General features: G+C 42.0%; 1 protein-coding gene across 1 annotated transcript; it reads right to left on the bottom strand.

Moving 5' to 3' along the window:
• Positions 1 to 12,613: 12,613 nt before the first annotated feature.
• LOC138875259 (WEB family protein At5g16730, chloroplastic-like) lies at positions 12,614 to 13,773 on the bottom strand. The gene is made up of 2 exons (XM_070154083.1): positions 13,434 to 13,773; positions 12,614 to 13,059 (listed from the first exon to the last, which is right to left on the bottom strand). The coding sequence occupies exons 1-2, from the start codon at positions 13,771 to 13,773 to the stop codon at positions 12,614 to 12,616; spliced, it is 786 nt and encodes a 261-aa protein (XP_070010184.1).
• Between the last annotated feature and the right edge of the window lie 13,752 nt (positions 13,774 to 27,525).

Raw genomic sequence — 27,525 nt, forward strand, 5'->3', positions numbered from 1 at the left:
CCGAATTTGATTGCCATTTTGAGTTTGGTCGTAGCTTTGCTTCATTTCCTGTTCGGGTAATCGTTAGAGGTTTGAATACATTGGAAACTAGTCTCACGTTCAACTCTTTCATCCTCTATTCGTTTTATGCAAGCTTGGTATTAATTATTTGTTTAATGATATGATCCCGTTGATTCTGTAATTGATCTCCGTGGTTTTGAATTTGCTCGCTCGGTTATCTACCCGTGTTTACTTGAATTGGTTATACCTAAGCATGCTTTTGTCACAGTATAGAAATTGGGTTGCTATTCATCAACTGAACTACGTCAAATTAGATAGAAGGGACTCGGGTGTGCATTTCATGTGACCCAAATCTAAATCTTAACAACGTCAAATAGAATATGTCTCAGACTGCGGGTGCATTTCATATGGCGCGGTCAAAAGATGTGTTTTGGCTGACGTTGAAATTTTCCTAAAAATGAATAAAAGCGGTTATAAAGTTAAAATGCACATAGATTCAAAATGTTCTAAAATCAGATAATAGGCCAATAATAACAGTTGAGCGACCGTGCTAGAACCACGAAACTCGAGAATGCCTAACACCTTCTCCCGGGTTAACAGAATTCCTTACCCGGATTTCTGGATCGCGGACTGTAATACAGAGTCAATCTTTTCCTCGATTCGGGATTTGAACCGGTGACTTGGGACACCATAAATTATCCCAAGTGGCGACTCTGAATTTTTAATAAAATGATCTTGTTTCGATTGTCACTTTAAGTTGGAAAAAACTCCCTTATATACTCCCTTCCGGGGGTGTAGGTAAAAAGGGAGGTGTGACAACGCCAAAAGAGGATGAAACACTTTATCTATACCTGGCCGTATCCGAGATAGCGGTAAGCGGTGTGCTAGTTCAAGAAGAGCAAGGTATGCATTTTCTTGTTTATTATGTAAGTCGGACCCTAGGGGATGTCGAAACTAGGTATCCGCACCTAGAAAAATTAGCTCTTGCATTAATAAGTGCATCGCGAAAACTGTAACACTATTTTCAATGCCACCGTATTAGCATTTTAACAATGTGCCCTCTCCGAAGCATATTTCATAAGCCCGAACTATCGGGCCGATTGGCGAAATGGGCCATCGAACTCGGGGGGTATGACATCGAGTATCAACCCCAAACATCCATCAAGTCCCAGATTCTGGCGGACTTCGTGGCCGACTTCTTACCCTCCCTCGTGCCCGAGGTAGAAAAGGAACTCTTACTAAAGTCAGGCACATATTCCGCGGTATGGACCCTGTTCACCGACAGCGCCACAAACGTGAGAGGATCCAGGCTCTGTATAGTCCTGAAGCCGCCCACGGGTGGCATATTCAGACAAACTATAAAAACTGCAAGATTGACTATCAATAAAGCTGAGTATGAGACTATGATTACAAGTCTGGAATTGGCCAAAAGCCTAGGAGCTGATATCGTCGAAGCAAAATGCGATTCACTCCTGGTAGTAAACCTGGTAAATGGGAGCTACGAGGTCCGAGAAGACAAGATGCAAAGGTATTTGGACAAAATCCAAATCACATTACATAATTTCAAAGAATGGGCCTTGGTCCACATACCTCGTGAGCAGAACAGCGAGGCCGATGCCCTCGCCAACCTGGGATTGTCTGTTGAAGAAGATGACCTACTCCCCGGGGATGTTATTTAGCTATCCAAATCAGTGGTTAAGGAAGGTCATGCCGAGATTAATTCTACTAGCCTAACATGGGATTGGAGAAATAAATACATTTACTATCTGAAAGACGGAAAATTACCCACGGACCCAAAGGAATAAAGGGCCCTGCGAACCAAAGCAGCCTGGTTCTCGCTCGATGAAAACGGGACTCTATACAGAAGAACTTTCGATGGCCCCCTAGCAGTATGTCTGGGGCCAGGGGACACATACTATGTACTCCGAGAAATTCACGAGGGTACTTATAGAAACCACTCCGGCGCCGATTCCTTAGTCCGAAAGGTGATCAGGGCAGGCTACTACTAGGATAATATGGAAAAAGACACTAAGGAATTCGTCCGAAAGTGCAACAAATGCCAGAGATTTTCCCCTATGATTCACCAACCCAACGAACAACTACATTCGGTCTTATCGCCATGGTCATTCATGAAATGGGGAATGGACATCGTCGGACCCCTACCAACGGCACCAGGTAAAGATAAATTCATTTTATTTATGACTGATTATTTCTCAAAATGGGTGGAAGTGCAGGCCTTCGAGAAGATAGGAGAAAAAGAAGTCATTAACTTCATCTGGGATCACATTATGTGCCGATTCGAGATTCTTTCCGAGATAACATGCGATAATGGGAGGCAGCTCATCGGAAGCAAAGTAACACAATTCTTTGAGGATCAAAAAATCAAGAGAATCCCGTCGATGCCTTACCACCCGTGTACAAATGACTAGGCCGAGTCCACAAACAAACCATCATCCAAAACTTGAAAAAGAAGTGGGAAAGCGCTAAGGGAAACTGGAGAGAAATATTGCCCGAAGTACTATGGGCATACCGAACGACTTCAAAATCAAGCACAGGGGAAACACCTTTCTCTCTGGTGTATGGCGCCGAGGCTCTAATACCAGTTGAGGTCGGGGAGCCAAGCGCCAGATTCCTACACACCACTGAGAACTCGAACAACGAGGCCATGACTACGACCCTCGAACTATTAGATGAAAAAACGTGAAGCCTCGGCTGTCAAAATGGTTGCCCAAAAGCAAAGGATCGAAAGGTATTATAGCAGGAGAACAAACCTCCGACATCTCAGAGTCGGGGATTTGGTCCTAAGGAAAGTCACCCTTAACACCCGAAACCCTAATGAAGGAAAGCAAGGCCAAAATTGGGAAGGACCGTACCGCATCCTCGGAGTGATCAGGAAAGGGTCCTACAAGCTCGGTACCATGGAAGGCGAGCAGCTTCCAAGCAATTGGAACATATCAATGCTGAAACGATACTACTGCTAAAGCATGCGTTGCACTCTTTTCCTTTGACTGGATTTTGTCCCTAGAAGGGTTTTACCGGCAAGGTTTTTAACGAGGCAACATCCATATGCTACCTAAGGAAAACTCAACCTCGAACACTGGGAGGCATCCCCCCGGAAGGTCACCTACTCAGAGAAGACAAGATGCGCTAAATGGGCTCTTAGTAGGAAAATAATGTATCAGGCCAAACGGTCTAACGAACCATGTCCGCATAGAACAACCAAGCCCGCAATAGCAAAGGCATGTATACTTGTACCAAGTAATCATAGAATACTTCCCAAAAGCATTTTGCATTTTGAGGAAGCTCGATATTGTTGAAAAATGGCCCCAGATCCAAAAAATGTCCCGAATACTCGGGGACTGGCGTCAACAACTTAAAACAATGCGACCCCCGGGCCGGAGCTCCTAACTAGTATGCCCCCAATGAGGCAACATCCAGATCACAAAGTGGCTTTAGAGCCAAAAATGTCCCGAACACTCGGGGACTGGTATTGAAAACTCAAGGCTACGCGACCTTCGGGTCGGAAACTCCAAAATCGCAAGCCCTCAATGAGGCAATACCAAGTTCATAAGTAATGTCTCCCGTGTCAAGAAACCCTTAATGATTCGGCGACTGCCGTCAATCGCCATCTCCATCGACTTATCAAAATACGAGGCCATAAGACCACATGCGGGCAGCCTCGGTTTCGTAAGACCTATATAAGGCAACAACAACATCTATAAGACCTCAAGCAAGACATGAACCATACTTGTACCAAGTATCCAAAACTGTAAGACCTCAAAGGCATGTAAAACTTTTAAGACCTTACTAAAGGCATAAACCCGATCTCAAAGTTTCGGCTATATATTGAACTTGTAAGACCCCTAAAAAGGCATACCCTCGATATAAACGCTGAAACTACTTCACTCAGGACTTAAAGGCTCCGGCCAAACACAAATGACTCCGGTCACAAGGCTGTACCAGCCAAACTAACGTGACTTAGGGATGCCCGACCGTTGCTATATATCACAAGCCTTCAATTACTTTGATTGTACTTCGAAAAGAACCGATTAAACAGGCTACCCTCGACATAGGCGAAAGAGCTTCGACCACGTCAGCTCCTAAACACTGGCTTCGAGATACTCAGCCTCCAAGCCAAACCTCCCGTGGTGCTCGATCATCACCATATAACGACTCACAATCGAGGTTTTTTATTAAATCATCGAAGAGTCAGGCAAACATTATTTCAAAAAGTCCTTAACGAGGGAAAATTAAAGCCTATACAAAAGGTCGCATTGACCCAAGGCGTAAGAGCCATTGTCGCCAGCCCACATAAAGGTCGCATTAACCCAAGTCGTAAAAGCCATTATCTTCAGCCTACATAAAAGGTCGCATAGACCCAAGGCGTAAGAGCCATTGTCGCCAACCCACATAAAAGGTCATATCGACCCAAGGCGTAAGAGCCATTGTCGCCAGCCCACATAAAAGGTCGCATCAAACAAAGGCATAAGAGTCACTGTTGCCAGCCCACACAAAAGGTCGCACCGACCCAACACATAAGAGCCTAAGGGCTAGCTTGTATTTCGGAAACTTGAGGGTCGAATGAGCTCGAGTCGAAACCCAATTCGGAGACTGAACCTAAAACAGTTAACTGAATATGCCCAAGAGCAAACGCATAAGAGCCACTGTCGCCAGCACTAAAATTAAAGGTCGCACCGACCAAACGCGTAAGAGCCACTACCACCAGCACTAAAATCGTAGGTCATAGTGACCCAACGTATAAAAGATAGGTCAAACCCCAGAACACTCGGGGACCAACTTTCGACCATCACAGGCCTCTCAACAATAGCAAAAAACCGAGGGTATAACCCTAGGGCCTAAGATCTCGAATCGATTGTCAAAAGTATCGCTTATTATTCTCAAAAGGCAAAGGGGAAAAGAAATGATAAAAAGCGAAAAGCCTATTATACATATGGCTCGCAGAGGTACATTTACAAGGCTTTTGAAAAAATCCTTACAAAGAAGGGGCCAAACAGAACCCCAATCTATCATCGAGCCTGCACCTTTGACTACCCTACAGGAGGTTGCACCCCAACGGTTCTAGCTACAGTTCTAGGACCCCCGACGGCCTCTTCCCCTAGGGAAATCCCGCCTCCATTCTCGTCAGCTTCTAAACCACTACACGGCACGTCTCCAGAAGCAAATAGGGTAGCAACTCTCTCCTCTAGGGTCTTTACCCTCTCTAGCTCGACAGACAACTCGATATCCCTTGCATGTATGTCCTCCAGAGTTCGCCTTCGAGGTTCTAACCGAGCGTGCTCCACGGCTCGAGTCAATTTCAGTTTGGCCTCCTCAGGCACTCTCCTGGTATGAGCATTTATTATAACAACACCCTCTTTGTGCGCAAATATAAGCTCCCCAACTTCGGTTTTGATCCCGGATAGTACAGCTACTAACTTAGAGTGGAGACCTCTATATTTGTCACTATCCTCCCTTGCATCTTGAAGCTGACACCCGACTGAGGCCGTCTTTTCCTGAAGGGTATCCCTCTCAAAGGTTATCTCTCTTACATGCCGTTTGAGTTTGAGGACCTCAGAGTCTCTAGCTTGGAGCCCCTCCCTCAACAGGGCACCTTCCTACTCAAGCTGCATGAATCAAATCCAGAATGTTAAAACACTAGGGTCTGGTAAACATTCAGACGATAGCAAAGTAGAAACTACGTAACCTGTTCAACAAGATGAGCCTTCTTACGCACATGACGGGTCACCTCGACCTGAAACTGAGTGAAAGTCTGATTATAAAGCACCTTGGCCTGAAGCCATGAAAAAGGCAAGTTAGAAAGACAAAGATCAGAGCGACAAAGATCAGAATGGCAAACAGGATTTACAAAAGCTGCCTGCTCACAAAGTCTGCTCATCTCCCAAAAGATGAGTGAAGCATCGAGCTCGGGAATCTCTTGGGAGCAGCTGAAGGACTTTCAATAACCTCTCTGTCTCTGATAGGCACCCCCGCATCAGAAGATCCTTCATTCGGGACATCTTGCATTCCCTTAGGGGTAAGGTCGATCCCTGAGGGGAATCACTCACGACAACGGCACCAGCAGGATAAATCAAGGCCATCTCTTGTCCATGAAGGGCTCCTGAACTGGGCTCCTCTGTACCGCCTACCAAATACATTCCATCTCGAGGGGTATTTTGGCCATCAGTCGACTCAGGGACATCTCCCAATGCCCTTCAGTAGCCTCATCATTCCGGAATTGGACCACGACAACATCAAGCACCGGCTCATGAGCCACCATCTCTACGGCCTGAGGATTGGTCAGGTTTTCTCCTCCCTCGGGCGCTATCAAGAAATTATTTTCCCCCTCGCCTTCGAATCGGGGACTTCCAGCTGCTCCTAGAGTTAGGGCTACCGGGTCGGCCTTGGTTTCTTCCACCTTGATCTTTTTGTATTCCGAAGGTTTATTTGACGGTTCCCTTTTCCTTTTCTTCCCTTCATCGGGTACCAAAGTACCCTCTTCACCAGGCGATGTTCTCGTCATCAAAGGGATCTACCCCAGACCTACATAAATGAAAGAGGTAAGCACAGGGAGTGAGAGTGCTATCAATAGTGATTCAGGTTAAAAGGTACGACTACAACAGGGGCAAAAGCTCACCATGGTCCTTAGCTTCCCATCGAGTTTGAGACAGGCCACACCACACTCGCTCGGCATATGGGAAAATCGAGTCCAGTCGACCAACTAAACTTGAGAGTTCCATGACCGCGCCAGGATAAATTGCCACGTCTACACCAACGAAAAAAATTAAGCGCTTGGAAAGATGTTCCTAAAAAGAAGCAAGGAAATGCTAGATAGCATATCTACTTACGTTCCATAGTCCACCTTTTGGGGAACGACATCCTTTCCACCAAGATCAGGTCCGAAGTCCTTACTCGGACAAAGCGGCTCATCTACCCTCTATTCCCAACTTCTTTGATACAAGCAAAGAGGGCCCTCGGAGCTTGGTACTGGAGCTTAATTAGACCCCCGCGGAAGAGACGGGGCTTGTACATCCTGATCAGGTGATCGAGGGTAAAGGGAATCTCCTCAATCATGCTCACATAGTACCTGATAATGTAGACAGTGTTCCAGAATAAAGGGTGAATTTAGACGAGGGTCACTTGATACCGTTGGTAGAAGTCAAGAATCACGGGGTCTCTCGGAGTCAAGGATGGCCCCACTGGCCCAAGGGTAAATAGGTAAGTATACACACTGAGGAAACTGACTTTGTATGTCGTTATATCCTCCTCCCAAGTAGGGATCTCCACAAGCACCACGTCCCCCAAGCGGTAGTCAGTCCTTACCCTTTCGACATCTGATACCGAGCTAATATACTAAGACACATCTTCACGGCGCCCAGGCTTCGAAGAAGGTCTCTCGACCTTGAAATCGAAAGTTGTTGCAAAAAATTCTGGAAGACATTCCTCAGCACGAGGAGGCATTTCCACTTTGCCTTTAGATAGAAGTGAAGAGGAGGAGGTCACGCTCTCCTGAGAAGCAGAGGTGGAAGTATTTGCCATTCCGAAAAGATTCCAGAAGAGAAAGGGAAGTTGCGTTTCTAAGGAAGAACAAAAGTAAAGGTAGAAGGAACCTTTTTGGGGGCTTGATGGTGCAGTGAGTTGTAAAGAACGAGAAGAAAAGTATTTATAGAGACCCCGCACGCACGCTGAAGGATGCCAAGGGACAGCCAACTGCCGTAATCAATACAAAGGCTTTTAGGGGTTGTATGTACGTCGTCTTTTGACACCTTATGACTGTCGTCATTACGAAAGTACTAGAGGGGCAGGAATTTAAGATCGTTTCTTATCACTTTCACTCTAAGAAATGCGGGGACTATCTCTATACGGTAAAATTGGAGGGTCCAATTTTTCATCATTGTGATGCCTTATAAGCATATTTCACAAGGATCGAGACTAGGGTTGAGGTTTACCCTCGAGGGCTATTGACACTCGACCTCGGGGCGAGGCAGACCAACGACTATGATGGAAAAGTGGAGAGTTCCCAAGGCGCACAACTAGGGCTGATAAAGTCTAATAAGCTAAGTTTAGACCCGAGTCATGGTGTCAACTAGCTGTCCTATCCCCATACCTTTATAATTAATGCATTTGTACTATGTTGGGATTCCCCCTCTTATATAAAGGGGATCCTCGTCATTTTGTAAGGATCTGTTACTCTATACTAAATACACAAGAATATTTTCTCTGCTCTCTAACACATTCTCTTGATTTCATTATTCCATTTATTGCTTATATTCATTGCTTGCATTCATTGTTCATCACTTATTGCTTATTATTGGCCATAATGAGCCATCTTTGATTTATTTATAACTATTAGTCTCCATCGACCACCCTCGATAGCTCACAGACAAGCATCAGACTCGACCCTGAGGCCCTCGAATAGGCAAGCTTGTGGCCTCGACTGACAACGATTCGGTTTGGTTAACATCTCGTTTTAAGCTCTTATCTCATTTCTAAGTCTTTCACATAACATAAACTACCTAACAACTAGCATAAAAATAGATCACGTATTTTTAGAACCACTAAATCAAATTTAATTGTTATTACCATTTTCGCGGTAAACAGAAATCATCGTTAATTCAAGGAGAAAATTTTTATTAGAGTGTTCGAACAAGAAGAGTAGAGAACAAAAATGTTTTTGACAGTTTTGAGTATTATGGGAGTGGCAGTGATGATGATGATGGATTTTAAAGGGAGAAGATTAATTAATGTCCATCGGCACCTTTTTGTAGTCAATTAGAAATCCAATCACTCTGAAATTTCAGGTTGAATAGGGAGTTAATCTTACCTAGAATCTAGGCATTTTAATACGGTGAGGAGTCTTTTTGAAATGGAACTAGTTCAAACTCAAAAGGATAGGTTTTTGAAGTTTTTGAACATAGGTAGAACTCTGCTCATGAATTAAATATTAATATTTTTAATTGTGCAAAGTGTAGAAATATACCTCGTTATTCAGATGAATCAGTACTGATGAACTAGATTCTTAACTGAGAATCCTCTTGATCATGCCTCAATTTGCCAAAATAGAAGAAATTTTGTTAGAGATCAGTGAGTCATATCAATACATGACACATGAGTATACTATTTACAGTATGAGACTGAGCAAAGATTAATCTAGATATTTACACAAGTTCCAGATTTCCTAACCAAATGTTTTTTCATTGTGCATTTTGAACTGGTTCCATTAGGTGATCTTAATCATCCCTAGTTCTAACCTGTTCCTTTCAAAGCTTTCTCTACTTAGTGATTTTGTAAAGATGTCAGCAATCTATTTATCAGTAGCTCAAAATTCTATAGTGATCAGTCCTTTCTCATAGTTGTCCTTCAAAAAATGGTGTCTAACATCTATGTACTTAGTTCTCTTATGATGAACCGGGTTCTTAGTCATACTAATAGCACTAGTGTTATCACAGAAAATAGGGATTCAACCAACTTCAATACCAAAATCCATCAACTACTATTTGATTCACAACAATTGAGCACAACAGGGAGCAACAACAATATACTCAGCTTCAACAGTAGATTAGGCCACTAAATTTTTCTTGTTAGTAGCCCATGACACAAGACATGAACCAAGGAAGTATGCCATACCTGAGGTGATCTTCCTATCCACAAGGAAACCTGCATAGTCAACATCGGCATATCCCACTAGGTTAAAGTTACTACCTTTTGGATACCTAAGGCAAATGTCAGTAGTGCCTTTCAAGTATCTCAATATTCTCTTGACAGCAGTCAAGTGGGATTCCTTTGGATTTGCTTGATATCGAGCACAAAGACCTACACTGAAAACAATGTCAGGTCTGCTAGTAGTAAGATAAAAAAGTGAACCAATCATACCCCTATACAACTTCTGATCAATAGATGAACCAGGTTCATCTATGTCTAATTTTGTGGTAGTTGCAATATGAGTGTCTATTTCCTTTGATTTTTCCATTTTAAACTTCTTAATCAACTCTTTTGCATATTTCTGCTTATGGATTATGGTTCCATTTGAGTTTTGTTTAATTTGTAAGCCTAAGAAGAAATTAAGCTCACCCATCATACTTATTTCAAATTCACTCCCCATAAGTTTAGCAAATTCCTTACTTAGTTTATCAGTGGTTACCCCAAAAATTATGTCATCAACTTATATTTGTACTACAAGAAGATCCTTACCTTTTTCTCTCAAGAATAGAGTGCTATCAATTTTACCTCTCTTGTAGCCATGTTCAAGTAGGAATTTGGACAGTCGTTCATACCATGCTCTAGGAGCCTGCTTGAGTCCATAGAGTGCCTTGTCTAGTTTGTATACATGATCCGGATACTCCTTGCTTTCAAACCCTAGAGGTTGTTTGACAAACACTTCTTCCTTTAACTAGCCATTTAGGAAGGCACTCTTGACGTCCATCTGGTGAAGAGTAAATTCCATGTATGCAGCAAAGGTTATGAGGAGTCTTATTTCTTCCAACCTTGCAACTGGAGCAAAGGTCTCATCATAGTCTATGCCTTCCTCTTGGCTATAACCTTGAACCACCAACATTGCCTTGTTCCTTGTAACAGTTCCATCTTCATCAAGTTTGTTTCTAAAGACCCATTTAGTGCCAATTACTGATTTGTCCTTGGGTCTTGGAACAAAATGCCAAACTTGACTCCTTTCAAACTGATTGAGTTCATATTGCATTGCATTCACCCCAGTTTGCATCCTGCAAAGCCTCAACAATATTTTTAGGTTCAGTAAGAGATAGAAAAGCATCAAAAGCACACAGATTCTTTAATTGAGATCTAGTTTTAATTCTAGAAGTTGGATCAGTAATTATGTTCTCAATGCGATGAGAACTTTGATACTTGTAAGGTTTCACAACCAACTGGTTTCTGTTTGATGTTTCTCCCATGTTTTGTTGCTGAGGAACAGGCTCATGGACAGGTTCCATTTGGGAATTAGATTCAGTTCTTCTTTGTTCCCCTGTCAGGTTGCCCTGGATGGAAGAACCTGTTCCATCACCTGTTCGTTCTTCTGGTGTAGCTTCAGCTTGGGCTATGACTTCGTTTAAACCTTTTACCAACACAATAGCTTCATCTTCATGTTCTTATCTCTTAGAAAGAATGTTACTTTTATCAAAAATTACATGTACACTTTCTTCTACACACATAGTTCTTTTGTTGTACACTTTAGAAGCTTTGCTATGTGAAGAATATCCCAAGAATACTCCCTCATCACTTCTGGGAACAAACTTACCTATGGAGTCCTTTCCATTATTGTGCACCAAAGCACTTGCATCCAAATGCCCTAAGATGGGATATATTTGTTTTTATACCTTTAAGTAACTCATAGGGAGTCTACTCTATAAGAGGTCTATAGCTTCTGCCCAGAAGCTATGGGGCAGTTTACTAGAAAGAAGCATAGTTCTAGCCATATCTTCAAGTGTCCTATTCTTTCTTTCAACTACTCCATTTTGTTGTGGAGTCCCAGGGGCAGAAAAATTATGATCTATGCCATGCTCATTACAAAATTCAGCAAACTTAGCATTTTCAAATTCAGTTCCATGATTAGACCTAATTGATGTAAGTTGATTACCTAGTTGTTTATGAGTTTTTCTAACAAAAGAAATAAACATGTCAAATGCTTCATCCTTAGATGTTAAAAATAATGTCCAAGTAAACCTAGAGTAATGATCAACAAGCACCATCATGTATTTATTACCACCTCTACTTAATGTTCTCATTGGACCACAGAGATCCATATGAACTAGTTCCATCGACCTGGTTGCGCTTACCACTTTCTTGCATTTAAAAGAGGATCTTACCCGCTTCCTCCTTGCACTAGACTCACAAACTTTGTCTTTATTAAACTTGATGTTAGGCAGCCCTATCACCAGGTCCTTAGAGACTAATTTATTGAGTTGACTTAGACTTGCATGTCCAAGTTTTTTGTGCCAAAGGAGGGGATAATTGTCCAACACACTTAAGCAAGTGAGTTCATTTTCTGAAAGAGTGGACATATCTACAATGTATATATTGTTTACTCTTTTTTCCTGCAAAACAATCTTGTCAGTGGTAAGACTTATCATAAAACATTTTGTAGAGGTGAATGCTACCATGTTACCTCTGTCACACAGTTGTAATAATCTAAATAGGCTATATTTCAAGCCATCTATCAAGTAGACATTATCAATGGAATGTGAGTCTGTCTTACCTACCTTTCCAACCCCAATGATCTCACCTTTCTTACCATTTTCAAAGGAGATATTACCTCCTTTTAGGTCCTCAAGTAAAAGGAGCTGGTTCTTGCTTCCAGTCATATACTTTGAGCAGCCACTATTCATGTACCATATTTGGTTGTTCCCCTTCACTTGGACCTGCAAAAGGAAATCAGGGGTTAGTCATAGGAACCCAAACTAGTTTGGGTCCCTTTCTATAGGCAAAAGGGTGAATTAAATTCTTTTTAGCCCATCCTAGCAGCCTATTTTTCCCTTGAACAAAAGTTTTATTCTTTTGCCTAGTCTTTTTTTTTTGCATTACATTCACTTTTGTAGTGACCAGTCTTACCATAGTGTGTGTAGATTTTGTTCTCAGGAAGTGTGATGTACTTGCTTTTGGGATCCTATTTAGGTGCAGGGGTCCTATAAACAAGTCCTCTCTTATTGCTACTATGGTATTCTTGTAGCCATGATAGTGCATCAGAGGACTTATTCCATTTACAAGCTCTGTCTAGTTCATGCTTAACCTTGCTTAGATCTTCTTTTAGGACGCTTATCTGCTCATCCTTTTTATACAACTCATCCTTCATTTTTCCTAGATTTTCTTTTAAGGTAAGATGTATGTGATCAGCTTTCTTTTTACCTGTTCCTAATTTCAGTTTTAAATTTTCAGTTCTAAGCTCTAACACAATGGTGTCAAGTTTAAGAACCTGATTCTTTAACTCAGCATTTTTACTATCACTTTCACTAGCCCTAAGTTCCAGATTTTTGCATTTAGCTTTCAGGATTACACATTCCTTAGACAACTGTTCCTTTTCATTGTTTATGACCTCAGATTCATCAATGAAATCTAGCAGTAACTTAGATTGACTTTCTTTAGACAAAAATTTAATCTTGTCTTTGAGATGAATCACACTTACCTCTGATTCCTCATCAGATTCTCCAATGGCCATAAGTGCTTGTTCATCTCCATCTTCATCTTCTGAATCCTCATTTGAGCTTTCTCCCCAAGTAGCAACCATAGCCTTTGTTGATCCTTTGTTCTTCTTGGGATGAACATGCTCCTTCTTCCTGTTTCTTCCTTCCGCCCTTTCCTTCTTCCATTTAATTTCCCACTGAGGAAGTTTTTGATCATGTGGTCAGTCTTGCCACATTTGTAACAACCCTCGTTGGTCTATTTTTCAGGGACCCTTGATTTGTTGTAGGTTGTACCTCATGAAGAACCTTTTCCTTTCATTAGATACTTCTTTAAATCCCTTATGATCATAGCCATTTCATCCTTCTCTAGATCTATACCTTCAGCGATTCTGAGAGACAGACTTCTTTCCTTTTTGGGTGCATCCATCTTCATGGTTTGTCTTCTATGTTCATAGGCAGTGAGATTTCTAGTTAACTCGTCCAACTTGAAAGTGACAATTTTCTTTGATTCCTGAATAGCTGTGATTTTGCTTTCCCAAGTAATTGGCAAAACCATTGTCAAAATTTTCTTAACCTTGTCTTCTTCAAGGATAATCCTTCCAAGAGACTTAAGTTCATTTGTTAGTGTTATGAACCTTGTATACATCTCTTGGATGGTTTCTCCTTCCTTTATGGTGAAATTCTCATATTAAGAGTACAACAGTGTTCCTCTTGATCTCTTCACTTGAGGAGTTCCTTTGTGAGACACTTGCAAAGTGTCCCAAATTTCCTTAGAAGTAGTACAACTTTTAATTCTGATGTGGTGTTCCTCTTGATCTCTTCACTTGAGGAGTTCCTTTGCGAGACACTTGCAAAGTGTCCCAAATTTCCTTAGAAGTAGTACAACTTTGAATTCTGATGTACTCGTCTGGACCAAGTCCACACACAAGCCATTTCTTGGCCTAAGCATTCTTTTCCCAGTTCTTCAAGTCCTCAGCAATGCAGTCAGCTCTAGTCTTTGGCGCATCCACTCCTTCAGCATTCTTCTTCATGGTAGCCATGGGACCATCAGTAACAATGTCCCATAGTTCATAATCCTCTTCGATGATATGATCTCTCATCCTATTTTTCCACCAGGAGTAGTACTGGCCATTGAAGAGTGAAGGCCTAGTGGTGGATTGTCCTTCCTAGTGTCTAGGTGGTACACTCATCTTGATCTGTTCCTAAGGTGTTAGACTCTTCAAGGATAACCTGCTCTGATACCAATTGATTTTTTACAATTCAATACCACACAAGGGATAGGGGTGATTTGTGTGTGTCCAATTTTTCGCTTAACTTGATTATAGAAGGACCTGGTTCTTATATGTGTTCCAACTACTACTGTTGCGGAATAATAAGTACAGAAATTAAAGAACACAAAGATTTTACGTGGAAAACACCTAGCTCAAAAGATGAAAAACCCATGACCTACTTTCCAGTAGGATTCTCCCAAACTCTCCACGAAAATCACTGCGCCAAAAACTGCATTTACAAAAACTCTTTTGTAAACCTAGGACTAACTCTAATCCCGTTGTAGCATACAGCCTCAACTATTGTGACAACCTCAAGTTAACTCTAACTTGAAAACTCTGAGTACCTAATACAATTGCTTCTAGATAAAGCTGAAAGGTACAATATAAAAACACCTATTACAATTTAACTAAAATAAAAGACAGACACTTGGAACTGGTTCTTCTATCTGGTTCATGTAGCATCAAGTTTGCACGCTTGAATCACACACAAATTGCTTGCAAAATTGCCTTGCTATTGTGCTCTCAATTGACGTTTAACTTTTACTTATATGTGTTGCCTAAAAAGAGAACAACACTGATATTTATAGAGTTAGTAAATAGAGATTGACTAGAATTCTGATGCTACTCTTCCTTGGTGGAAGAGTTCTAGTTGATCTCAACCTCTAACTCCATCCTTCTCTTAAACTGTGTTCTCTGAGTAAGGAGTCCTTCTCCTTATATATTATGCAACCTTTTCGATCATGAAAGAAGTAATATCTCCTTCACGAGCATCTCGCATGCTTAAGTCTATCCATATCTATGCTTCACTAGGATGGACCTGGTTCATGTCTGAGTTCCTTTGTCAGTCTTCAAAACTAACCTTTACTTGGGCCAACAAACTATATGAGACCTCGGTTTCTACTTCGATAAGTCATGACATAAGCAACAAAAAGCAACTGAAACGTCCCATCGGTGCAGTCTTGAAGGCATTAAATGCATGTTAGTCAATGGTCGGTCATTATCGGATTTGAACCTCCATTTGTAACCTATAAATATTCCCCTATTCTTCACTTGTTCAAGTTTTACATTCAAATCTTCTCCATTTTCACTTTAAAAGATCTTTGTCGTTCTTAGCCATTCTTATCTTCAAAAAACTTAGCATTTGTACATGAGATTTTTGCGAGAGCCTTCGCCTGCCTTTATATTTAAATACTAAGTGTTCCCTTTTAACTTTCTTTCGTTCTCCTTTATTCAAAGAAAAAAAATGAAAAAATGGCAAAAACTTCTAAAACTATTCCACTGAAAGAAAAAGCCTCTTCATCACAGGCCGCCAGCGATGAGACTGCAGTGGAGCCACCCTCTAAAGAGTTCATTCTAGGAGGGTGCCAGATCGGAGCTGATTTTAAGATCGGAAAGCCTTCCTCAGTACCGGATCGATGTGAGCCGGTCTCGAGATATATATGTATGATCACTGACGATATCCTTCCCAAGGTCAAGGAGGATTGTAACTGGGCCGATGAACACATTGTGGTGCCTTCGCCAGAGGAATCAATCACTACCCACATGGATGGTTTTTTAAGTGTTCACACTTACCCCTTCACGTTGGGTCCCTTAGACCCGACCATTACTTCCTTTTGCAAGAGGTACGAATTGAACCTCGATCAAATTCAACCCTTTTTCTGGAGGATAATGATCCTTCTTCATTTTTTTGTAAGCAAAATCGAGGGATGTGACTTCACCCTCGATCATCTTATGCACCTATACAATCCCCACTATATCGAGGGGGGCTGATCAAACATGATCGTCGGGCCACCAGGGCCCCATTCTTGAGTATAATGAGGACCGGGACCGAGGTTGGATGAGCCGATTTCGAGTGAGGACCTCAGACTTGATCCTTGCCAAGGATATGCCATTTCTCGAGAAATGGAACATGAAGCGTAAGTATAGCTTCTCCTTAAAAACCTTTTATTGTTTCTTCCTTTTCCTTCCTTTTTATTGGTGTTTTTTGTGGTACAACTATATCTCAGAAGCCGAATGCGGTTCCTTAGCTCAAAGAGTGGTTCGAGGGCCTGGTGTCACAGAGACTATATTCCGAGCACACATGGTGCGAATTGTCAAAGAGTCGGTAGGAGGACCGTAATCATGGTAAGTTTTATCTATTGATGTAATAATGTTTAAGTTCCTCCTTGTGCTGTTAAATTCTTAATGGTTCTGTTTTCTTTTGTAGGTCTTCCCAAAGATGATGTAATGAGGCCTCCATCCAGTGATAAGGATGTGCCTTTAGAGTCCCCTGCTCCGAGGCAGGGTGATGAAAATAAGAGAAAAAGGGCTCCAAGTTCCCCGAACGCGGAAAAGAAGAAACCGAAGAAGAGGTCGCGCAAGCCTAAGGGAAGCACCGGTTCCCTATCATCGGACTCAATCTGCCGATTAAGGGACGAGTCCGAAGAAGAAGAAGAGAAATCCAAGCTTATGGCCTGTGTGCGGGCAGGTGTTATGATACAATGGGCCCTCCAAACTGGTGAATGCCGAAATCAGACCGTCCCAACATGAGGATGTTGATGAGGGAGTCTTAGCCGAAGCTCCCGAACCAGAAAGGGGTGAGGCCACTCCACCCCAAGCTAGGGGGTCGTGAGGGAGACCGGGGCTAATACTCCTCGAGTAGAGGAATGTGCTCCGAAAGACGTGCTTGGGAGATAGACCTTACCGGGGGGTCTCTCCAGTTCTCAGATACCATGATCATACTAGAAAGCCATTCTTATGAGGGACCTCAGGGGGCTTGAGATATCCACAATTTCTTAGACGGGTTAGAGTATGTTGCCTCAAAGGATGTCGCCGGGCTCGGAAACTTGTCGGTGCCAAAGAAGGTACGATTGCTAGGAGCTAGTGGGTCTTCCTCAAGACCAAGGTTAATGGACCAGTTCCCGTCTCCAAGCGTTGACCCTGACTAAAAGCGGTCGATAGTGTTTCTCTATCTCGGAGGATGCTCGGGTTTTATCTACCCCCGTGGGGGTCTCTAGCTACCTTCGGTGTTTGGTGGTGGAAGAGGATCAGGCCGTGATGGACAAGGTGCAAATCCCCTAACTTTTCAATGAAGATCAACAAACATTGTATCGGGTAACTTCGAGTATATTTTTCATTATGTAGTTTGAATTTGAAGGTGTAAATAATCATAACTCATTCTTTCATGTTTGCAGGCCTATGTATTGCACCATGAGACTTTCCTCCAATACCGAGAGGAGTTAACCAGTCACGAGGCCGAGGTTCGAGTGCTTGATAAGAAGAGGGACACCTACAAGCTTCTAAGTGAGAAGCTTTAGGCCGAGTTAGAAGCGGCTCAGAGGGAGCATACCGAGATGGCCGAGCAGGTAATTCGAGTACTTCACAATATTGAAGATGAAATGGACATAGTGGCTAACGATCCGATGCTATAGGTACGGAAGAGGCTTGAACAGATCGGGCAGCTCAAGGATCAGGTAGATACGATACAAGCCGAGGCTGAGGAGTTCAATAAAAACATGGACATCTTAGCCTAGAAAAAAGAAGCTGTCCAAGCACAATTAGAGTCGGTCAAGACCCAGCTCCGAGATGCAAAAGAGAATATCTCGGTACATGTCAAACAAATGGAGGAACTTCAATCCCAATTGGACTCGGCTATTTCTAATAAAGAAAGTTTGGCCAAGGAACTCGAGGCGGCCAAATCAGAGGTGGTTAAGGCCAAGACCAAAGTTGATGCCAAAGTGGCCCAATTCAAGGTCGACATAAAGGAGATCCAAGCTTAGGCTAGGAGTATGGTGGAGCATGCAAAGTGGCAAGCTCGGAGAGAAGCCCTCGAAACTTGTTCATGCTCAGAACTTTGACGTACTGGCTGAACTCGAGAGTGCCGAAGTAGAAGAAGCCAGGGCCCGGATGTTGGCCTTCCCCAAGGAAGATTGTGAGAGCTTAAGTGAGTCCGAAGATGGAGAAGATCCCGATGATGAAGATGCTGCCTCCAATGGTGAAAAGTCCGCTTAGGCCTTTATATGTTTTTTCTTTTTTGCATCTTTTAGAGGTCATTTCAACCGTTTTAGTTTTTCGGTATTAGGCCATTCTGGCCTTTGTAAAAAACATAGTTGGAATATATATGAGGCTTTTATTTCCCTTTCGGCATTCATATTTTCCCTTTACCTTATTACTTGTATTCACGAAGGCCGGAATGCCTTAGCATAAAATAACTTAGGTTATGTTTGAAAGTTCAAACAAACCTCACCTTTATATTACTATGTTTTAAGGCATCTTGGGGGTTTGGTGTTACCTGAAACCTTTTTTCCAAAGTAAATAGATGAGATCGTAGTTCACTAAGGGTAGCCTTTGGAACCGATTATATAACAAAATTATTTTTCAAAGGCCTAGGTTTCGTTACGAGTTTCGGATGTCTCCGAACCATGATACGGCCATAGCCTTTTAGTTTGAGTGTCGCCCAGTGGGCTTGCTTTCTCAAGTTATCCAAGTTTTCCTAAGATAACAGTCCCCACATGTGTACAGTCGTGGCCTCTAAAATTTGGGATTTGCCTAATAGGTCTTATGCCACGATGTTTTAATAGCTCGATCTGTTCAAGTTTATTTTCGGACGGCAGTCCCTGAGTGAGGGAGTGACCATTCAAACTTTGGTATAAGCGGCCCTTGGGATCATTACCTTTAGGAGATCGGAAGTACGAAATTCTATAAGGGATGTAAAGAGGAAACTTTTAAAACATAAGATAATTGCAAGGAAAGTACTTCTCTTTATTCTTGTGAAAAACAGTTATACATGCGTACATGTTTTATGCCAGGGCTCGTGAAACCTATGTAGGCATGGTTTGTTTGATCTCTTGGCCCTTACAACAAATCCTACCTATCGATACCCTTATATTACAAAGTAATTTCCTCTCAAAAGTCGATATCCAAGGGTAACGCTCCCCAATATTCGAGGTTGATTGTAGAGGAACCTCAGATATTGTTAATGCTGTCTTCAACACTGATTCTTGATTGGCCTTTGATTCTAAGTTAGCACAATCCACTGTTGCCTCGTTAAAAGCCTTTTTCGAAAAACCCAATTGGGACAAAAATGGTTCAAGGGAAAAAGAGTGCAATGCATGCTTTCAGACCTAAAGACTTTGTGCCGCTCCTTGTCGACCACCTGCAAGTGTTAGTCTGAATATAAAAAGAAATGAAACAGCATCGTACCTTAGTAGTAATATCATTTTAGGTGAGTTACATTCCAATTGTTCGGTAGTTGTTCTCCGTTTGTCAGTCTGAGTTCATAGCATCCTTTCCCTATGACCTCGAGAATCTGGTACGGTCCTTCCCAGTTCATACCCAATTTCCCTTCGTTCGGATTATGAGTGCTTGGTATGACCTTCCATAGTAATAAGTCCCCGACATTGAAGTATCGAAGGTTGGCCCTTCGATTGTAATACCTCCCAATCCGTTGCTTTTGGGCGGCCAATCAAACAAGGGTGACTTTACGCCTTTCATCCAATTGATCCAGGCTCGTATTCACGGCCTTGTCATTTGATTCCTTTGTTGCATATTAGAATTTGATACTCAGCTCCCCGACTTCGACCGATATTAGAGCTTCGGCTCCATAAACCAATGAGAATGAGGTAGCCTTGGTACTAGACTTCGAAGTTGTTCGATATGCCCAAAGAACTTCGAGCAAGATTTCTTTCTATTTTCCCGTAGTGTCGGTCAACCTTTTTTTAAGGTTTTGGATTATGGTTTTGTTGGTTGATTCGGCTTGTCCGTTCCCACTAGGGTGATAAGGTGTCGATAAGATCCTTTTGATCTTATGATCTTTGAGAAATTTAGTCACTTTGCTGCCGATAATCTGTTTTTCGTTGTCACATACAATTTCGGACGGTATCCCAAACCGACATATGACATGGTCCCAAATGAAGTCGATGACTTCCTTCTCCATGACCTTCTCGTATGCCTGTGCTTCAACCCATTTAGAAAAATAGTCAGTCATAAATAAGATAAATTGAGCCTTACTTGTGCACATAGAGGGCCGACGATGTCCATCACCCACTTCATGAATGGCCATGGCGATAAGACCGAATGCAATAGCTCCCCGGGTTGGTGAATCAGCGGTGCATATCTTTGGCACTTGTCACATTTTTGTACGAACTCTTTCGCATCCTTTTCCATGTCAATCCAGTAATAACCGGCTCTTATCACCTTTTGAACCAATGGTTCGACTCATGAATGATTTCTGCAAGTGCCCTCGTGAACTTCCCTTAGAACATATTCGGTATTTCCCGGTCCTAGACATATTGGTAGTGGGCCATCGAACATTCTCCTAAACAAGGTTCCGTCCTCGGACAAGCTAAATTGGGCTGCCTTTGTGCGCAGGGCTCTCGATTCCTTTAGATCTGAGAGAAGTTTTCCGGTCTTCAAATACTCTACGTATTTATTTCTCCAATCCTAGGTTAAACTTGTGCAGTTTATTTTGGCATGACCTTCCTCTACTACCGACCTCATGAGTTGTACGATTGCCCCCGAGTTGAGCTCGTTGTCTTCGATCGAAGACCCTAAGTTTGCAAGGGCATCGGCCTCACTATTTTTATGTCGAGTCACATTCTGCAAAGTCCACTCTTTGAACTGATGTAATGTTACCTGTAACTTATCTAGGTACCTTTGCATTCATTCTTCTCTAACTTCGAACATTCCGTTAACTTGGTTTACTACAAGGATGAGTCACACTTAGCTTCGATCACCTCTACCCCCAATCATGGCCTCATATTTGGCCTCGTTATTAGTGGATTTTATAGTTTTAATAGATTGTCTAACTATATTGCCTGTGGATGGCTTCAGTACGATGCCAAGTCTGGACCCCTTTACATTCGAGGCACCGTCCGTAAAGAGGGTGCAGATTCCCAAAGACGTTCTGAGTTTACCAACAACTCTCTTTCGACTTTGAGTATTAGGGCCAGCATAAAATCAGCCACAAAATATGCCAAAATTTGAGATTTAATGGCTGTTCGGGGTTGACATTCGATATCGTACCCGCTGATTTCTACGGCCCATTTGGCTAATCATCCCGAGAGTTCGGGTTTATGCATTATATTTTGTAAAGGGTAGATTGTCGCAACTCATATAGGATGGCACTGAAAATATGGTTTTAGTTTTCTAGAAGCACTTAGCAAACGGAGTGCCAATTTTTCTAGGTGAGGATAACTAGTTTCGGCCTCACCTAAGGTCCTCCTAATATAATAAATTGGAAATCGCGTACCTTGTTCTTCTCGGACTAGGACTCCACTTACCGCTATTTCTGATACTGCTAGATACAAGTATAGTAGTTCGTCTGCCCTCAGCGTGTGAAGCAATGGCAGGCTCGATAAATATCGCTTAAGTTCTTCTAAGGCCTGTTGGCATTCCGGGCTCCATGTGAAGTTATTTTTCTTCTTCAGCAACGAGAAAAAATGATGGCTTTTATCAGAAGACATCAAGATGAATCGTCCCAGGGCTACAATGCGCCTGATTAGCCTTTTTTACGGACTTGACATTATCTATTACCATGATATCCTCGATAGCTTTGATCTTATAGGGGTTGATCTCGATTCCTCGGTTGGACACCATGAACCCGAGGAATTTACCTGATCCAACTCCGAACGTGCACTTTTGTGGATTCAGCTTTATGTTGTACTTCTTCAGTATACTAAAAGTTTCCTGTAAATGCTTTAAATGGTCCTCTGCTCACAAGGACTTAACTAACATATTGTCAATGTAAACTTCCACGAATTTTCCTATTTGTTCTTCGAATATTCGGTTTACTAGGAATTGGTAAGTGGCACCAATATTTTTAAGTCCAAATGGAATTACATTATAGCAGTATGTGCCATACTTGGTGATGAAAGAGGTCTTTTCTTGATCATCCGGGTCCATAAGTATTTTGTTGTACCCGGAGTAGGCATCGAGAAAATTGAGGATCTTATGGCCGGCTGTGGCATCGATAATGCGATCGATGTTAGACAAAGGGAAAAAGTCTTCGCGGCATGCCTTATTTAAATCTTTATAATCCACGCACATTCTTAATTTGTTCCTTTTTTGGAACTACTACTACGTTTACTAATTATTCCGGGTATTTGACCTCCTGGATGGACCCTATTTTAAGGAGTTTAGTCACCTCGTCCTTAATAAAGGCATGCTTGATCTCGGACTGGGATCTCCTTTTATGCTTTACTAGATGGAACTTTGGGTCCAAGCTTAAGTTGTGAGTAGTGATCTCCGGTGGGATCCCTGTCATATCGAGATGAGACCAAGCAAAATAATCCATGTTAGCTATAAAGAAATGAACAAGCTTTTTCTTGAGCTCGAAAGTTAACCTTGTGCCTAGGTATACCTTTTGATCGGGTAGATGTTCGATCAGTACGACCTGATCTAGCTCTTCGACCATTGATTTGGTAGCATCGAAATCATCGGGAGCTATAAAGGATCGAGGAACCCCGTAATCGTCGTCTTCGTCAGTCCCTTGCATGCCCGGTTGGGTCGAGGCTGGCATCGGTGATTGCTATTTGGATTCTTATTTTGCTTTCAAACCTGAGTCTTTTATCGATGAGAGTGTTGATATCGAAATTAATTCATTAATGACAAACATCTCTTTTGCGGCGGGTTTCTCCCCATAAGACATCTTTATCCCTTTTGGCATTGGAAACTTTAATACCTAGTAAAGGATTGAGGGCACAACCCTCATGTTGTGAATCCATGGCCTCCCAAACAACGTATTGTACCTCATGTCCCCTTCGATCACATAAAACTTGGCCTCCTAGGTTGTACCGGCTACGTTTACCGGTAACATTATTTCTCCTTTAGTAGTTCTGCAAGCCATGTTGAATCCGTTTAGCACTCGGACCGCAGGCACGATTTGGTCTTGTAGGCCAAGTTGTTCTACGACCCTCGATTGAATGATGTTGTCCGAGCTACCTGGATCAATTAACACACATTTAACTCGAGTTTTATTCATGAGTACAGAAATTACCAGTGCATCATTATAGGGCTGCATGATTCCTTCTGGATTTTCGTAATTGAAAGAAAAAGTTCCTTCTGGTATGTAATCTCGCGTCCGTTTTTCCCTTGTGATTGATACTTTGGTGCACTTTTAACATCGGACCTTGAGGAATATCGACCCCTCCGATGATCATATGAATGGCATGTTGGGGTTCGTCTTGCTCGTTTTGTGTATTGGAATCCCTGTTTCTGAAATGATTTTTGGCTTGGTCGCTCAAAAATTCCCGAAGATGCCCGTTGTTGAATAATCGGACTATTTGTTTTCTCAATTGTCGAAAATCCTCTGTTCCATGGCCATGTGTGCCATGGTATTTGCATATCTGGTTAGGATACCTTTGGGCTGGATCGGTTTGAAAGGTCCGAGGCCATTTAGTATCTTTGATGTGTCTGATAGCCGATACAATGGCATCTGCATCAATATTAAAGTTGTACTCTGATAAACGTGGTGCTTCTTTAGATCCGATAGGTCTTTCGAAGCCACTTTTGCTCATGAGCCCTCGAGAGTTCTGGCATCGATCACTTCTCCTTTCATTTCGTGCAAAATTTTTCCCAGACTCGTTACTCGTTCGATCTTCATTATATGGCTGGTATCTTTCTCTATTCAACCTCTGTTCTCGGTCAATATATCTCTTGATTCTGTCGACGGGTCTGATAGGATAAGCGGATCTGAAAGTATCCCCAAGTTGATCGTCTTCGACCTTGATCTTTGATTTGTTCCGATTATGCATATAGACCCAAGTAACAGTAGGATACTCTATCATATTTTGCTTCAACTGTTAGGCACCGAACTTTGAACATTGAGTCCTTGGGTGAAAGCTTGAACATCCCAATCATCAGCGACCGGTGGTAGGTCCATCCGTTCCATTTGGAATCGAGACACGAGTTCCCTGAGCATTTCATTGTCCTTCTACCTTACCTTGAAAAGGTCCGATTTCCTAGTTTCGACCTTGATGGCCCCGACGTGTGCCTTTATAAAAGAATCTGCAAGCATAGCAAATGAGTCAATATAATTAGGTAGTAAATTATGGTACCATATCATATCTCCCTTTGACAAGGTCTCTTCGAATTTCTTTAGCAGGACAAATTTGATCTCGTCATCCTCTAGATCATTCCCTTTGATAGCACATGTGTAAGAGGTGACATGCTCGTTTGGATCGGTTGTTCCATTGTACTTAGGAATCTCGGGCATACAAAAATTCTTGGGGATTGGTTTTGGAGCCGCACTCAGGGGAAAAGGTTTTTGCAAGAACATTTTGGAGTCCAGTCCCTTCAATATTGGCGGTACCCCCGGGATTTGATCGACCTTAGAGTTGTAAGTTTCCACCTTCTTGTCGTTTGCCCTTGAGTTTGTTTTCCCCCAACTCAATTTGTTTTGTCAATTCTTCGAGCATCTTCATGATTGCAGGATTGGTCTCCGACTTTTTCTCATTCGATTTCCTTGAAACCAATTCGACCATATGAACAACTTCGTGGGATAGATCGAGCTCAATCCTACTCGGTGGGTGATTCTGGTTTTGGAGTTATGCAATCGCTACCTTTTGAGCCTACAACATCTCGAAGATCACCTGTAGGCTGATCCCACCATCTTTTCCACCATGAGTGCTTTGAGCAGCTAATCAAACGTCTCCACGGATGCTGCCCTCGGGATCGACGGCCAAATTTGCGTTAATGGCCACATGTGAGCTGACGTCGATCCCATGTCACCGTGTATTACTTCAAACAGGGTTGTCTTCATGACCCCTTCTCCATTCGTGGGCAACTGAGTCTCCCCTCGGGTTGTCTTACTCGCTAATTTGAACCAGGAAAAAAGCTTTATGGCTGGAATGGTGCTTCTGTTTAGCTTTGCTTGTTCCAGCACTCTCTATTGGATAACATTGGCTAAACTCCCTGGGTCTATCAAAACTCTCTAAGATGGTCATTTTTTAGCAATGTTGTCACCTCTTCACGCAATGTCGGTAGTCCCTAGTCTAGTGGCCGTTAGTCCCATGATACTTACACCATTTAGGATCCCTCTGACTAGGATTAAATCTCATTAGCCTCAGGAACCTTGATTCCTTAATGTTCCTTATCACCAATACCAGTTCCACCATGCTGACATTGAAATTATACTCGGACAGTCTTGGGTAGGTGGAATCCCGGGGACCTGACGTCTCTTTGTCATGCAACAATCTGATACCAAGTTTGTCCTACCCCGACCTCGGGGAGCACAACCAGCGCTCAACCAAGATACCCCGGTCGAGCAAGCCTACTTGATGCCTTCTACCCAACCTTACCCATGAACAATGATATCACAATATAAGAATCAATAACAAGAGATAGACATGAGAAGAAAAAAATGTTCCACATTCTTTTTCCATTAATCAAAGGATATTCATTTTACAATTTCAAAAATATCACAAGTTCATAATTATGAGGAAAACATATTTGCCAAATACCAACACTTTTAGGTCATTACCCAACATCAAACACTAATCACAACATGTCTACGGAGCCTCAAAGTACAATAGAAGAGTAGTATTGTAGTGCCGACGACAAGACCCTTGCTATACCTCAAAACGCGAAGTACAACATCAAGTGACATCAGGCCCGGATTAGAGTAGGGCCGATAAGACCCTTGCTATACCTCAAAACAAGAAGTACAACATCAAGTGACATCAGGCCCGGATTAGAGTAGGGCTCGCCAAAACCTGCTGAATAAAGAGTAACTACTAACGAGGACCAAAGCTGTCCACTGAGGAACTCTCACGACCCAAAATTCACCTAGTCGTGATGACACCTAACCTGACCTGCTAGGTAAGACAAATACAATTAACACAACTCAAAATAAGTAATAAGAGATCATGGATAAAATAATTGAACTTTCTATACAAATCCCAAGGACGGGCAATACAAATCATGAGCTTCTAAGACATATAATTTACAGAAGCTAATAGAATAAATACATCATATGTTTGAAGTTTACATAAAAAAATTAGAAACATCTAAAGCTACCAAGGACAAGTGGCAGCCATAATTAGAATGCAGGTACATCTTCAATACCAGCTCTCGATATACACAACGACTCCAACTCCAAAATCTGCACGCAAGGTGCATAAGAATAGTATGAGTACAACCGACCCCATGTACTCAGTAAGTATCTTGACTAACCCTGGTGAAGTAGTGATGGGGCTTTTTAGTTAAAAGATACTCACTGATATAACTTATGGAGAAGACTAGTAATAGAACAATACTAGAACATAATAGAATAGAGTACAAGGAAACAATTATACGAAACAGTAAATGATTTCTAGAAGAACCGCGATTAATATTCCTAACTATCACGACCAATCCTTTCCTTAAAGTGATAACCAAAAAATCACGGTAATAAATCCATAACTTTCATAGTGTGAGAAACATACTCAACACATCAAATCAAATGGCACAGTAACACCCTTCGTGCATTTATCTCATCCTTACCGAATATACATATAACACTACCAACCAGGTGAAAGAAATGTCGATAACAGTAAAGACAAAGTAGGAAATACTAAAGTAGCAATAATGAACGAGGTAGTACATATGAACGACAGCAATGGACTATGTAGGAGGCATATGAGTAATGACATTAATTAGAAAAGAAAAACATAACTTCACCTAACTTGCATGGTAGAAGGAATAGATGTAGATATAACAAATAAAAAGGGAAAACATGATCTTTATAAGCTAAAAAATAGAGGCATGAATGACTAACATGGTAGAAGGCTTATACTAAAGTTCAACAAAATAGAAATGACATGGATGTGGATATAACATCAGGAAGGAAGGCATGATATTTGCAGTTAAACAGATAGAAGGCATGGACAATACAACAACAATCGAGATAGAGGAAAAAGACAAAACAACAACGACAAGTTACATAGATAACATAGGTGCAACAGTAATAACTCTAGGTAAAGGCATGAATGTACACACAAAGAAAAGATAACACAACATAAGGCATGTCCCTCGTCCTCACCTGCGCGGAAATACCCTTCGTGCCATGAACTCATGATAAGATAAAAAAATGATAATATAAATGAAATGGAACGGCATCGCCCTTCGTTCTTTACTATCAAATGAAATGGCAGGGTATCACCCTTCGTGCT

Source organism: Nicotiana sylvestris, chromosome 8, assembly GCF_000393655.2.
Source record: "Nicotiana sylvestris chromosome 8, ASM39365v2, whole genome shotgun sequence".
In the NCBI taxonomy this organism is placed as follows: Eukaryota; Viridiplantae; Streptophyta; class Magnoliopsida; order Solanales; family Solanaceae; genus Nicotiana; species Nicotiana sylvestris.

Bases quoted from the DNA above. Each gene is read 5' to 3' on its own strand.
- LOC138875259 (XM_070154083.1), bottom strand. From the start codon at position 13,773: ATGTATACAAGGTTCATAACACTAACAAATGAACTTAAGTCTCTTGGA. The intron at 13,060-13,433 runs GTTCTTCATGAG...AGTTACTGCTAG, and splicing joins GTATCTAATGAAAGGAAAAG to ATTTCATTGATGAATCTGAG.